General features: G+C 37.7%; 1 protein-coding gene across 4 annotated transcripts in view; it reads right to left on the bottom strand.

Annotated features, from left to right (window-relative positions):
- The window catches only part of ZNF385D (zinc finger protein 385D), a 901583-nt gene that overhangs the window by 117584 nt on the left and 767533 nt on the right, over positions 1 to 16466 (bottom strand). For all 4 annotated transcript variants that reach the window (XM_040480081.1, XM_040480082.1, XM_040480084.1 and 1 more), the window contains one exon: positions 8792 to 8902. In XM_040480081.1, the coding sequence (XP_040336015.1) occupies positions 8792 to 8902 (111 nt within the window). The remainder of the gene's footprint in view (positions 1 to 8791; positions 8903 to 16466) is intronic.

The raw sequence follows: 16466 nt of genomic DNA, 5'->3' as shown, positions 1-16466 counted from the left end.
AAATTCCTTTGCTCTTCTGCCCAGAAACAAATCCCTCTACTGTCCTAGTTTCCAGGGTCATGGCAAAACTGATGGCTTATTAAATGCTGAATAAACTAAAATGAAATATAACAAAAAGGACAAGGGACCTGACAAATACTGACCATAATATATGGAAAGGGATGAACAAATTTCATTTCTGAGACTTTCAATTATTGGTGATCATTAACCCAGTTTCTACATTTAGTTTCCCCAAGTACTGTTAGTGCCCCGTAATAGAATAAGAAGTGCATATACTTGTAAAAAGAGATACAAAACGATTGGTGACATTTATAGTAGATACGCATATCAAGCAATTTCTGGGCAACCAGGTTACATCAAGGATTTTCTATTCCATGGCCAACAAAGGCATCATTAGCCAGTGATGAAGTTACCGGTGTACCCTGAAATCTTCAGGGTATAATCATAATGTTAAAGCTGGGAGTTTTTGAATATACTTTTTTTTTCCAAATTACCTAAAAATCAGAGATTGCTACAAGGCAAGGTTTCAAAGTCATGAGAACCAGTTTCAAGGCTGTGCTCAAGTCTAGTCCCATGTATTTATCTCCCTTTAAAGTCAAGTGAACTTTCATTTTTAGGTTATAAAGAACAGTTGCTTAGGATATGAATCCTGTATTGCAAAGGGATCAGGCACTGGGGAAAAGGCAACCTAAACTTCTATTTTTTATCAAAATGTAGCAATTGCTCTAAATGTCCTCAGTGAAGCTGAAGCGTAGACCATTCTGGAGCCTCCTGTTTCTACCTTAATTTTCTTACGATAGCAATAAAGAAAAATGTTTCTAGTCTTGAGCATTGCATTCAATTATTTGTTAAAAATTAATCGAGTGATAGCTAAGACTTGTAGAGCTTTCCTAACATTAATAGGCTTCCCTGCTTCATCTTTGGGGCACACACGGACAACTGTCAGTTCGTTTAATTGGAAACACACCTCTTGCGTCACCACATTCTACCTTCCCCATATTCTTCCCTTTTATGCTTTGCTCATGTTTAGTCCTCTTCTGAAAACTCTGCCTTCAATAGGTGTCGTTGGATGGAACAGACTCTCAGCACAGATTCTCACGTGCTCCTTCAATATTCGGTACAATCACATTGCCCCTCAAGTGGGACTCAGTTTGGAAATGTGTTTCCACATTCCAGCAATCTGTACTTCTCGCAAGCTAGCAATGAGTGTGTCCACCTTGATTAGCTTCTGTAGTGGGTGTAGAACTTATGTGACCAATTGCCTCAGTTGCAAACTGTCAGCTGATGCTGGTGCAAATCCCAAAATAAATTTCCCTTGGGGCATGTCATCTGGTATGACAAATAAAAGCACTATGCTGGGACGTAAGGGCTGTTTCCAGCCCCACCAGCTATTTCAACAGCTTAGAAATGTTGGACAAGCCAACTCGTATTCTGACCTGTGATTTTGCTATCTTGACAATCTCTAAAACGGACAGAATGACTTCTTAGACATCTCGAAGTCCTAACACACAGCAATTCTTTGAGGTGCTTACAGTCCTCTATAGAAATACAAATATCGCTTCGATTACCAAAGGTTATGTAACACATCTACTCATACCTTTAAAAAAATTTTTAATGTTTATTTATTTTTAAGAGACAGAGCATGAGCATGAGCGGGAGAGGGACAGAGAAGGAGACACAGAATCCAAAGCAGGCTCCAGGCTCTGAGCTGTCAGCACAGAGCCCAACACGGCGCTTAAACCCAAGAAGTGCAGGATCATGACCTGAGCCAAAGTCAATGCTTAACGGACTGAGCCACCCAGGCGTCCCAACATCTACTCAAATCTTAAATCAACTTCTCTTTCTAGAGACAATGCTCAAGTTTGCCATGTCTAGGAGAATCTGATACAAAAGTGAATTTTATTATTTTGTTTTTCTTTGTTTATAAAGGGAAAAAAATAACTAGAGAAATAGGGACTCTTTTACAAAGAGTTCTCTTTTCTCAGTCCCTTACCCTTCATTCCATCCACAGATGAAACTCTGGAATATCAAAGCCTGATTCAGAGAGTCCCAAAATATCCCAATGTTGAAGTTTTATTTTTAAAAGCCTGCCAAAGAGGCACGATGCTTAACGAGGTGCCTGTGCTCTTGACTGGCTCATTTTCTCCTGAAATCTCTAACAGCCAGACCCGATATTTTTTGCCTGGTCCTTCTGTTCCAAGTTTTGTTTTCTGAGAATTCCTGACAGAGCTGTGGGCTCCATTCAGGAAGTACAAGCTGGTGAGGCTGAGCGATGAAATGGGGCCCAAATGCACACTCAGAGCACAAGACTTTCAAAAGAGATGTCCCAGGCATTCGTTTCAAATGCAGCCAAACCTACAGCTCATCACCACATGCCCCAGAGCCAGTCTCTCACACGAGGGTGACGCGACAGTGAAACTAAACCTCATCAGGCCCCGGATGTGTCTCCTCTTATAGAAGCTGAATGGCCCTGTCACAGAAGTACTTTTGAAGAAGAAAAAGCACCCAGTAGGAAGGCCACAGTGCTCAGCCCAAACCTCTAAATAGCTCTGTGAGTCCTGAAGACTAACAGGAGACACTGTCTTATGAAAGAGAGGTTTCAAAGCTGCCTGCAATTTAATTTCTAAGTGGGTCCCCCAGAAAATCCTTTGGGACTTAGCAGCAGCAGCAACAGACTTAAAGAGGTTGAGAACTGCTAATAAAGCAGCTTTGTCACTGACAAGTTGACCCTGTGGTTTTTAAAAGGTAAAAGGTAAAGATTTATGAGGAGTGAGAACCTCAAATCAACACAAAAATACACTAAACACAGGTACTTTCAATGGGGTAGAGCCCTTTAAGTACTTTTCTTGAAGATAGATCTTTTCAAACTTCAGTATTTCTTAAGAAATAATTTAACAGGGGTGCCTGGGTGGCTCAGTCAGTTAAGCATCCGACTTCGGCTCAGGTCATGATCTCACAGGCTCAGGTCATGATCTCACAATCTGTGAGTTCAAGCCCCGCGTCAGGCTCTGTGCTGACAGGTCAGAGCCTGGAGCCTGCTTGGGATTCTGAGTCTCCCTCTCTCTCTGACCCTCCCCTGCTCATGCTCTGTCTCTCTCTGTCTCAAAAATAAATAAAAACACTTAAAAAATAAAAAAAAAAAGTAATTTAACATTCAGAGAATAAAATAATGATAACCACATTATTCATCCCGTAACACAAAAATGAAGTTTCCATTTCATTTGCTATACAGTTTATAATCTGATTGCCTACATGTTCTATTTTATAATTCTTACAACATGGCTAGAAGGGATGGCTATTAATTTTAAATAAGATGATAATGGGTCCTGTAAGTTCAACAAAGAGCCCCAGGACATGTAGCCAACAAAAAAGAAAAAAAAAGGGCAGATCTAGACAAGAGGTTATCTAAATTCTGATCCGATGATTTTCCTACCATCACATCAGCTTCTCTGCTGCATGCTGTACCCCCATGCATACAATTTTATTAACCCTTCTCCTAGGACATGCAATAAAATGCTGAAATCTGAATGAAGCAACAATATCTATGCACTCTGCTGGGCATGTTTTGAGACTGGAGACACAGCCAGAAATAGGCAAGAAATATTCACGAAACTGCATCAAAAGCCTTCAAAATGGAATTTATAATTTAGGACAAAGTATGTGATTTAAAAGCCATAATAAGATAGTCCATGCAACAATTCCTTTTTCCTTTATAAACTTTAAGCATCCTCATAAAGGAAATTTGGAAAATAAAAGTAGAAAGAAGAGTAGTTCTTCAACTCCAGTACAACCACTATTAGTTTTTTTTCTCTCCCTCTAAGCAGTATTTCCTTTTAATATCAACCCCCATAAATAATACGGATATAAATATTTAAAAGGTGTTTCTTAAGATATGATGTTACAAATGTTTAATCATCTAATTTGGTCATTTGATAGGAAAAAAAATATTCCTTTTAGCAACTTCATCATTATATTGCCTCATTTGGCAATATAACAGAAGTTAACACGAAGATATAAATTAAATTCAGATGTATTGCTTAACTCCACTACATTTCTGGGATCTAAAATGTAGAAAAATAATATGATTTCTATCTTATAATACTGTTGAAAAATATATCAATTATATTGGTCATAATCCCAAGGTTCCCCTTTGAAGGGGTCCAAGAGCTCCAAGGTGGTTTTCCCCTCTGACTTACAAAACAGCCCCTTGACATAATTGATGCTTGACAGTCCTGAGTCATAAATGACATGTTGCTACTACATTATCTCTCAGTAATTTGCATCTACATTGAAATTTTCACGGTGTTTATGATTAAATTGTGTGACTGAATATGGGTGATGCCATTTGAGTGTACTCACAAGCACTTGTGGGCAAGGCCTCACCCAGGCGTAGATGACCTCTACAACAGCTGTCACATCCAGTTAGTTCCAAGAAGGAAGGAGCCCCTATGCCTTCTCTCTGGGAACATGCAGATCTCCAGCCGCACCATTACCATAGGATTGGCTGGAGACTTTGGATGGACCTGCTACTCTGCCTGGACCAGACAGAGCAGAAACAGTGGATGAGTGTGGACGCTGACTTTGTGTGGCCAGTGACTGGCCAGGTGGCCCTTGTATGTCTCCTATATTCTCTGCATTTCAGTTTCCACATGGGAAATCAGCAAACATTTTCTTCTGTCTCTAACATATTATGAAACATTAGTGTCAGGAGGTTAATCGTAGTGACTCTTAGATGATACAACCTAATCATTCTTTAGTTTGGGGCCTGAGACCTTACTTTCCACTCTTATACATAGTCATCAAGTAATCATTCTGTATCTCGCTAAATAACCTTGTGTCCATACTGGTCCCGCTATAAGTTGTCTTTCAAAGGTACACTTAATAGCTTGCCCAGGTCAATGGCAATTTATGCTTATTTCAAGATGCTGATAAAATAACTGGACAATTTATAATCTTTTGGTCTTTAACTGGGAACTTTTTGCATAACCTCTATGTGTGTTTCATGTAAATGTCAAGAAAAGTTTTTTTCAAAGAAAAAGCCTACGCCAGAAGAAAGCAATCTCATTTAAAGTACATACAGTATGATATGCCATTTAAAAAGATATCTCCAGGGCCAAAAATAGAAAATGTACTGTACAGAAAACAGCAATAGCATAAAACCAAACTCCACAGTTTATAATATGAAGGGTTAAAAGATAAATAAAAGCATAGAGGAAAGGAAATTGAATTTTCATGATGCGGAGATGAAAAGAAATACAAGCTATTATTTTCACTGGAAAGGGAAGAAGCTTTGAAATGTAAAAAGGTTCATAAGGCAAAAATACTTTCCTATGTGATTAAGGATGCAACCAAGCATACAAGTAAATTACAGTGTTACTTTTTCAGGATAATTCTACGTTTAATAATGGAAATAGGACAATAAATTCCAGATTTACCTGGAAGGAGTAGATGCAGTTGTAACGGGATTATAAAGCCTTTTTCCTGGGATTAAAATGGTCAAATGTGACATGTATCTATATCTATCTAGAAAACATTTGTATTTTCTCTTAATTTAGAGATTATTTTCTTATATGTGGATGAATGGATGACAAATACAATTGATCTTGGCATTCAGTATTGAATATTTTATAAAACTGCTATTTATGGACATGACCAGTCAATAGTAAACAAATCTCATATTTCCTGCACATTAGTTTCCCTTATTGACATAATAATGCTACAGAGACATTTTTAAGTCTCTAAGAGAGTTTCCACTCCTGTGTTTCAACTTTGCAATAATTATATTTTGTTTGTAAATCATAGGTAAAATGTTGCTATGTCATTTATAAGATCAATAACATTGGGTCTTCCTGTTTTTGTTAATCTGCAATTTTAAAAATTAACACTGTATAGAGAATTTATATTTAAGGTTCAAGATAAAAATGTAAAAGCAATGAATTCACATGTGTCCAGTTTATATACAGCAACAAAAGTATACTGGGTAATTACCTGATAAATTCAAGTGGCCATAAAATTCAGTTCAAATCTAAGCCAAACATCTGAATGAGTATCCATGCTAGGCAGAATAATGGTATTTAAGTCCTAATCCCTGGAAACTATGAATACGTTTTATTATATGACAAAGGGGGATTAAGTTAGCAGATGGAATTAGGTTGCTAATCAGCTGATTTTATAACAGAGAAATTATCCTGGATTATCCAGATGAATTCATTGTGTTCATCTGGGTCCTTAAACATGAAGAAGCAGTCAGATAAGTGAAGGTCAGAGTCATTCAATGTGAGAAAGATTCATCTGGTCATTGCTTGCTCTAAAGATGGAAGGGAGTCATGAGCAAAGGAAACAGGGTGACCTCTAGAATCTGGAAAAGAAAGGCAAGGAACTGAAGTCTCCCCTGGAGCCTCTAGAAAGAACATAACCCTGCCAACACCTTGCTTATAGCACAGTGAGGCCCATTTCTGACTTCCCATCCAGAACTGTAAAATCACGCATTTATGTTTTAAACCACTGTTTGCCATGGTTTGTTATAGCAGCAATAGAAGATAAATGCAGCAACCATCTAGTGAATGGTCAAGTCTGCAATTGTGTGATTATGGCCCAGACTGATTAGTCTAACTTCTCCAAATACCTTGGCCATTTTCCTTGGACCACATGTCATGTACATACCTGAAAACCAAACTGTGAGAATGAGAAGCAACTTTCCCCAATAAATACATACTGATTTCTGTATCACCTTGAAACTTCATTAGCAAAATAAATTGCTATTCTCTCATCAAGAAAATAAAACGAGATTACATTTAATAAAACAAGATGACATTTTATAAGAAGAAACTATTATGTTAATGTTAATGCATACCCAGTAGTAATTCTAAAGACTCCAAATATGACTTTGATAGCCATCTACAGAGTTAGGAACATTCAAAACAGAAACAAAAACAAAAACAAAAACAACAAAAAAAGGAACATTTGTCTTTAAGTTGTGAGTGACCCATAGCTGGAGAGAACCAACTAAAGACCGAGCCTGGATGTGGCAGATGGTTTTCTTAAATTTAGTAGGAGATTGGGTTCAACGAGCTTGAAGTGTCTTTCTGATTCCCAGTTTACAGGAAGTTTACTTAACACAGAGGAAAATATTGACAGTGAAATTGTTGGCAGGAGGAGATATTGAAATAGCCCCCATTAGATGTAAGAAGCTGACAATATGGCTCCTGGGAGACTTTTATATCATTATCTGATCAGTTCCAAAGTGAAATATCGATACAATTTAAGAAGGAAAGAAATCGAGAAAGAGCCACTTAAAATAGCAATTACAGAACTATATGATTTCTTGTTAAATGTTTAGAAATGATCAAAATTGCAACTTTTGAGTTCAGAACTCTAATTTACAAGTCAAGAGGACTCTTTCTTTCTTCCTTTTTTTACAACAGTTAGAGGAGATTATTATATAATATTTATCAGTTGAAAAGATTTTCTGTTATTAAATTAAACTATGGCAAATGTCTTAAAATTCAAATCCAATCAAAGCACTCAGTATTTTAAAACAAACAACAAAACAAAACAAAAACCCCTAAACTGCTCTTTAAATAAAATGCCATATGTCTAGTATACCCTTTTTTTATATCTACAAATACCATTCAGGTGCTATGCTGGCAATCTACTCTTTTCTAAGCCAACAGAAGAAATATTATAAAACTACCTGATGATTTTACTATGAGTTCATAAGATAGTAGCAATCCTTAAACAAAATGAAACATCCTCACAGAAGAAAAAAGATGCTTTATTACTGTCATGTCTATTTTCTGTGCCTGATTACTTTGTATGCTCTTCTCACCATCAGAGCTTCTACAGGACGCACTTGCCTAGAAAGATGAAATTTTCGAAAGCCTAACATTCTCCAGAATCCAGATCCATTTGGTCATCTCCACACCGCACATCAATTTAGGGCAAGATAATGCCAGCTTAGAGGAGTTACTTTACCATCCTCTGTTTGCCTATGGTATCAAAAAGTATTCTATTCCTAGTCCTTCTAAACCAACATTCCTTCTCTTTTCTGTATCTTTCAGCACCAACTCCACACCAAAGCAGGCAGGCAGTATTTTTCACATTGGCCACAGGCCAAAATTAGCTTCACTGTGATGAATCCAGAGATTTTCTGACCCTTAGAAAAGGTATGGAAAGTACGAATAATTCTCTGTGAAAAATTTGCAAAGCACTGGTCAGGTCTACAAATGTCTCCTTTCTATCATGTTTTCCACGTAAGTTTTATTCATCAGGGGCTTGAGTGCTTTGAGGTCTTTTAGACTCCCTATTAAAATGCTAATACTTCTGGAGTTATAACTTAAGAGCTCTATCACAAATATCATCAAGGACACAAGAGCTGATCTGGAATTGGGAACCACCAAGGCAGGTAAAAAAATTTACAAAGCAAAATGTTGGCCTTGAGATACTATTTGGGACCTATCTTACTTCAGAGGAATAGTTTATTAAAAGTCTCGTTGGTCCTAAATTTGACTATTCCCCAAAGGGAAGTGTATTACCTAAAGTTAGCATTCCCAAGAGAGTATAAAATACCATTAAAGTGCAAGTACAAAATATTGTATACGTGTGATGTTCCCATAGTAAGCAACCAAAAATAATACAATAAACTCCGAAATTAAAGGATGTACGGAGTTAAAAATATTATCTTTGAATTTTGACATGCTCAGTTACTGAAGAAAAATGTTTAAGGAATCTCTTCTGCAAGATTAGAACAGCATAATACATTTTTTCAGTGAATACTAAATGGTAAACTTACATCAGAATTAAATCTCAACTGGCAAATGTTGCATGATATGATTTGCTTTCTTCGATGAGGAAGAGGAACCCCGAATGTATGATTTATTACAGCTTTCTGAATCGGGTCCATCTGTAATGAGAAAGAAAATACAACAAATAGAAATAAAGCTTGTCAGTTCCATTGGAATGTTGCCTATTTCATTAAAGAGCCAATCTGTACAGCTTGAATCTACTGCTCACATTATAAAAAACATTTTTATTCTAAGAAACAGCATTTCTACTTTCTTGGAAAATAGACAATAAGCTCGAAGCTCAGTATGATAAGAAAATGATAAATGTACCCATTAGAGTTTGCATACTAACTGTTTTTCTCATTTACGATCAACAATTGTCTCAGTTTGATAAACCTAAAATATAATTAAAGGTTTATCAAAACTCAAGTTATTGCAAATGCCAGCAATCTTACACAGTAGTGTGTCTATGCCATTGCCCCAAAATGGACTTGTGAATAGACGTGGTCAGATGAACAGTTCTGAAAATAAATTATGCACCATAATCCAACATTAACCTTATGCTTTGTTCGGTACCTTTTCTATGTTAAGAATGTAGTATATAAATCCTACTTTCTAATAATTCAAATGTATAGAGCTATCAATTCACTCAACAATCATTTATTGACCATTTAGTATAGATTGCTATTCTATGAACTTATTATTTGAGGTTCAGACAGTCTAGACCAGATTAATTATCTTTCTCCATCCCATATTCTCAGGATAGGTCAAGTGCAACCAAACACACAGTATCAGCAATCCAGCTCTGATAAAACTCATCAGCTTTGTCCTACAGTCTACATCAGTGGTTCTCAACTGTTGGAGTCAGATAAAAATTTTGATCTGCTTAATACTTGTGCAACCTCTTTGCTTATCTGTGTCTCCCTAAGGTGGTGATGAGTTTTAACAGTAATAACATGTGAAATTTATTTAGCACAATCAGTGCTAAGCACATTACGAAGTCAATAAATGTTGGCTATTATATTTTCTCTATCACAACACGTGTGAAGATCAAAGTTAACTTGAGTCTCACACTCCTATGGTCATTGTTGGCACACTACTAATTTCTCACATGACCAAGAAACATTTCGAAATAAACGTTTACACATCAGCCATTACTTCTGTTGAATGCCTGCAAACTTTAGAACTCTTAACTCTCATCAGATACAAAGTTCTTACGATCGTCTCACAATGGATTAAGATGGCTTAGAAATGATTTGACATATACCACAAAGCTAAGAATGTGTCTGTGAAATGATGCTCTAATATTCAGCTTCTGTGATACGTTGTAGTTTGTTGACTGCCCTAAACAAGTCACTGACAAATTCCACGTCCTTTTGTGTATTTCAGATTATCAAAACCAGCTCACTCATAGGCTGTCTTCACAGGTAAGTAGGAGGAAGCTTCTGTCTATATAGTCACAATTCCCACTAGGCTATCTAGGCATTCTTAATGTACAGAAAAAATAATAGCACTCAGCATTTATTAAGTGCCTTCTATGAGCTAAGTAATAGGCTAGGCGGTTTATATATTAAACAGTTACAACGATTAAGAATAACTTAAGGTTTATCTTGATAAAAGGTTTATCTTGACCATTTTGGGGTCACCGGGGTGGTTCATTTGGTTAAGCGTCCAACTCTTCATATTGGCTCAGGTTGTGATCTCATGGTCATGTGCTCAGTGCAGTGCCTGCTTGGGATTCTCTCTCTCCCTCTCTCTCTGCCCCTTTCCTGATCTCACACTCTCTCTCTCTCTCTCTCTCTCTCTCTCTCTCTCTCTCTCTCTCACACACACACACACACACACTCTCTCTCTCTCTCTCTCTCTCTTTTAAATCAATAAACATTAAAAAATATATACTTTATTTAAAAAATGTCATAATTTTTATCTTCCATCATCACTTTCCTTTTTTTTATCTGATGTTCATCCTTTCCCATATTCTGGAGGAAACTCAGCTACCCCATGATTTTTCTGGTCATTTACAGAAATTGTTTAAATTCTAGGATCCCCTCTCTCCTTATTAGTGCATTCTATTATACTTTTTTTTCATATCATACTTTCTTTTTAACCAGTTTTATTTTAGGTATAATTTACATATAATAAACTTTAGCAACGTTAAGTGTAGAATTTGATGGGGTTTGGCAAATACGTAAAACTAGTATTATCACATAGAACATTTCTATTACCTGGAAAAGTTTCCTCCTGCCTCTGTGTGGTCAATAATGACTCCTACTCCCCACCTCTGAAATCACTGGTCTGTTATCTGTTCTTTTTGCTGTTTCTTCAAGTTCATCCAAAGGGAAACATACAGCATGTGGTTTTTTTGTGCTTGAAGGCATTTTTTTTTTTTTTTGAGAGACAGCACGCATGAATCTTAAGTAGGTTCCACATCCAGCACGGAGCCGGGCATGAGGCTTGATCTTACGACCATGAGATCATGACCTGAGCCTAACTCAAGACTTGGGCACTGAGCCAACTGAGCCACCCAGGCACCCTGCCCGACAGCTTTCATTCAGTATGATGTTTTTAAGATTCATCCATGTTGTGGCACGCATCAGTAGCTTATTCCTTTTATTGCTGAGCAGTATTCCTTTTACACGGACGAGCCACAATGTCTTTATCCATCCGTCAGCTGATGAACATGGGAATTGTTTCCAGTTAATTCTTATTATCTTTTCGAGTCTTAACACACAGTCTAAAGTACATTCCTACATTCAGTTCCGTGTCTTAATCTACACATTAAAAATCAATTTAAAACTACAGTCTCTTTTGGGGCACCAAGGTGACACGGTTGGTTAAGTGTCTGACTCATGGTGTCAGCTCAGGTCATGATCTCATGGGTTCATGAGCTCGAGCCCCTCATCAGGCTGTGCATTGATGGCCTGGAGCCTGCTTGGGATTCTGTCTCTCATTCTCTCTACCCGTCCTCCCACTTGTGCTCTCTCTCTCAAAATAAATAAACTTAAGAAAAAAAAAAAGCTATTCTCTCTTTCTTAGCTTAGACCTACAAACATGGTATAAGTTCTTTTTTCTCTCCCTCTCTATACACACACACACATAAACACACACATATATGTACATATATACACACACATATATTTTGTTCTTCAGGTCCCCTACCCCAGCTAATCTTCCAAACCTTCCTCAACCCCATTTCATCCTCCTTTCCTCAGAGCCTAAAGGGAAAATGCACAGAGTTTGACAAGCCAGAAGCCACACAAATGTGTGAATCTGGCTGCTTCAACAGCCATCATTCTGTGTCCCAGGATCACTTTTATACTTGTTTAAACATGCCATCGCAACGCTTCTCTGACAGCAATCACAGAGAACACTTGGGGATAATTCCCCTTTCAGCCCAACACCTCAGGAAAAATTAAAAGCGGAAAGAGGTCGCTGACTTAGAGGTAGCTGTTTTATCATATGCTACTGCATCTGTTTGGTGCATAAATGGGGCCCATTCCCATCTGGGGATAAGGTGAATTATGCCTAGAATCCATTTAGGAGTACTGAAGTCCCCTTAGAAGGATACTATAATATAAAAAAATATGGGGCGCCTGGGTGGCTCAGTCAGTTGAGCGTCCGGCTTCGGCTCAGGTCACGATCTCATACTCCGTGAGTTCCAGCCCCTCCTAGGGCTCTGTGCTGACAGCTCGGAGCCTGCCCACTTCAGATTCTGTGTCTCCCTCTCTCTCTCTGCCCCTCCCCTGCTCATGCGCGCGCGCGCACTCTCTCTCTCTCTCTCTCTCTCTCTCTCTGTCAAAAATAAATAAATATTTAAAAAAATAAATAAATTACACATTTATATTAAAGATGCTCTCTGAAAATGAATAGTGCTGAATTTTTATCATATAATGGTGAACAGCATATTATTTTGGTCTTTCAAGTAACACTGGGGAAGCAGTGACCACATTCCATCCAAATTTGTGTAGGAGGTGTTTTGGAACTAGACATTTAATGTGAATGTGGCAGATTCTCTAGATTTAATTCTTTTGTTTGAACTGAATGATGTTCTGATCACTGTGACTGTAAAATCAAATTTCAAAATGCAAAGTAGAATCTTCTTCTTCAGAGACAATTTTATTTCCCAGTATATTTAAAAAAAAAAAAACTCCATCTCACTGCATTATATTTCAATGGTGGATTTCACAAACTACAGTTATATCAACAAAAGTAATTATCTTTATCATTTTAGAAATCCAGTACAACAAAACGGTGAGTTTAATGCCTTTATTAATGAGCATGAATCCTATTCACCTCTCTAATATATACATCTTTAAGTAAAACCGTCTGTAACAAGGAATCATGAAAGGGTAAAATCTAAATAATAAATAATAATCGGTTCTATTGTTAGTTAATTAAATGATACCATGGGGCACCTGTGTGGCTCAGCCGGTTGGGCGTCTGACTTCAGCTCAGGTCATGATCTCATGGTTCATGGGTTTGAGCCCCGCTTCCGGTTCTGTGCTGACAGCTCAGAGCCTGGAGCCTGTTTCAGATTCTGTGTCTCCCTCTCTTTCTGCCCCTCCCCTGCTCATGCTGTCTCTCTCTCTCTCTCTCTCTCTCAAAATAAACATTAAATTTTTTTTTAAAAATTAATAAATGATACCACATGTTATGTAAGTAAAAGTCGCATCTATTATCAACAAGCCACTTCAATCATTTTGTCTAAATATACCATTATTCATCATTACAATCAAACATTTTGTTTAACAGGAAGCCTTATGTGTTGGTTCCCCCTCCCCACCATAGGTTGTGATCCGTCAAAACAATGACACTTTATTGTGTGCATGCATTTTATCATGAGGAGTTTTTCTACAAAATCAGTCTCAAGAGACACCAATGTGTATAGACAAGAAAAAGGGGTTGTTGGGTCAAATAAACTGCAGGAAACCTCAGTGCTACAGCCTAGACATTCACAGTGCCCAATAAAATATTAAATTCTCCGAGATGACCTACAATAAAAAATCTGTTTTAAATAAGTAATTTCTAAAATAATGTAACCAAAACTTTTGTTTTCTTTGTTTTTAAATTTAACGTCCTTGTTTAGTGCATACGGTTAAGAAAATAATGACCTGGGAATAAAATCACCATAAAAATACAAATGAAAACATAAAGCAAAAAGTAAACCAAAAATGTAACAAGAAATCAGATCCGTAAAAGCTTCAATACATTTCACTTAACTCATGCAGCACTGAATTAAAAACTAAATTAAATGGTAAACTCTACATGATATTTTCATACATATTTATCTAATGTCTAAAGTGGGATATTTTGATGGCTAAAATTTTCCAAACACAGTATCCAACCCCCCAAACAAGCAAAAGTGAAGAATGATACAGTACCTATTCATATGTGTACCCAAACTCTAGCCTAAAATTCAATTTCAAACTCTGCTAGGGCCTTACTTAAAGCCAAATGAATATGTTTTTCTTCATTTTAGGCTTAAGGATCTTTGCATTTCTATCTCAGGTCTTACTTTTCCCTCCCCTCCCCTCTGGGCATTCTGCTAAATCGATTCGTAAATGAGCATAGAAGGGACAGCCACTGCTCAAGATTCCCTTCTCTAAAATGCCTGTTGTATTTTCTGAGGATGGGGGTTAGCCCTGAGTTTATATTCTCTGCTTTAAAGACTTCCTCTCTTTCTTTTCCTATTATTATTGTAGCTTTCGGTTTTAAAATCAAAGAACAAAAACGCAAATGCCAGAAAGTTTAAAAGTTCAGAAATATAAAGGTTGTCTCTTCCACCTGATATTTCTATGTAACAATGACTGGGTAACAATAACTCTAAAGGTGACACTCACAGGCATTTACTGTGTATTTTTATGTTTATTAGCACCATTTTTATCCTAACAACTTACTATAAGCTCGCATTGCCCCGTGCCTAATATCACACAACTACTAAGAGGCATAGCCAGCTAAGACATACAACATCTCACTCTGCCCTGCTGTCTCTCGCAGGAACTGACATCAAGCTTTGTGATGTCCTTTGTCCTGGATGTTTGTGACTCTGTAGTATCAGGTGACACTGGGCTGAGGTCCTAGTGGATTTGTTACGTCAACTATGAATTTAACAAAATTTGAGCTTATATCACTTCCATTCACATATCAGAAAGCACTAATAAAAAATCCTAATTATCCTAATCCTGCAACAAACTTGTTCATTTGTAAAATTTGCAATGTTGACGTTTTGCTTTCACTTTTTAAAATGTTTTGATTTTTTTTTTTTTTTGAAAGAGAGAGAGAGAGTGCAGGGTAGGGGCAGAGAGAGAAGGGGACAGAGGATCCGAAGCAGCCTCTGTGCTGGACAGACTGACAGCTGCAAGTCCCATGTGGGGCTCCAACTCATGAACTGGGAGATAATGACCTTAGCCAAAGTAGGAAGCTCAGCCAACTGAGCCACCCAGGCACTGCTTTAACTTTTTTTTTAATGTTTATTTATTTTTGAGAGAGAAACAGTGTGAGCGGAGGAGGGGCAAGAGAGAGGGAGACATAGAATCCAAAGCAGGCTCCAGACTCTGAGCTGTGAGCACAGAGCCCCACACAAGGGCTCAAACTCATGAACCAGGAGATCAAGACCAGAACCGAAGTCAGATGCTTAAGTGACTGAGCCACCCAGGTGCCCACCTCCCTGCTTTAACTTTTTAAATGGATGTATATACATTTAAAAATGTATATATATTAAGTGTATCTATCACTAAAAGTTTATCTATCGTTAAAATGTTGTTTTTTAACCTGTGCATACTGACATGTTAATCACCATCCCAATAAACATATAGGACATTTTCAGCAATCTAGAAGGTTCTCAGAATGGAGCCATAAGTTTGGAAGTCCCCAGGCCACCTGCACTTCTGACAAACAGGCTACAAATTAGGGGGTCTGATAACTTGCTAGAATGATTAGCAGGACTCAAGAAAATACTATACTTATGGTTAGAGTTTTATTATAAAAGATACAAATCAGGGCTGATGGGGGGTTTGGGGTAATGATGGTATGGTCTAGAGCTGACAGCCAAGAAAGAATTCTTGAAGAAGTCTTTGGTGCAAAAAGGTGATTTTATTAAAGCATGGGGACAAGACCCAAGGGCAGAAAGAGCAGCACTGGGGTTGGGACCAGTATCTGATTATACACCCTCAGGTTGGGAGGGGTTTAGGGATAGGGCTAAGTCTCTAAGGTATTTTGGAAGCAAGGTTTCCAGGACCTTGAGGGGCTTGGTGTCATTAGAAAAATGCCACTTATTACCATTTGGTAAAACCTCAGTCATGAGACCCTTCAGATGTATATCAGGGGGCCATAAGCTTGGAGTATGATTGCCAGCATATATCTTGGGGGATTTGAGATAAAGGAAGCTTCCAAAGGAATTTTCATATGTTCAGGTGGACTTACAGGATCCTGGGGGTCAGGATAATGTTAAGCCGAGATTCCCTTTTGCCCCTAGCAAAGTGTCATCATCATCAAGGCAGAGGAGCTCCTAGAGGGAGGTCACTCTGCCTGTTTCAATGGGCTATAGGCAGTAAGGGAATTTAATTTTTCATTTGCCTTAGTTTCCCCATCACCATGGTAAGCACTTAAACCCCTTTCCTTTGTTCTTGGGTAGCCAGGAGTGTCCAAAAAATATCACACATATCCCACCTGGCCGGGGGTGGA

This window comes from Herpailurus yagouaroundi, unplaced genomic scaffold (assembly GCF_014898765.1).
Source record: "Herpailurus yagouaroundi ecotype Mexico unplaced genomic scaffold, PumYag 159, whole genome shotgun sequence".
NCBI lineage: Eukaryota > Metazoa > Chordata > Mammalia > Carnivora > Felidae > Herpailurus > Herpailurus yagouaroundi.
Note: the sequence above shows the minus strand (reverse complement) of the source record. Positions and strands in the feature narration are given on the sequence as shown.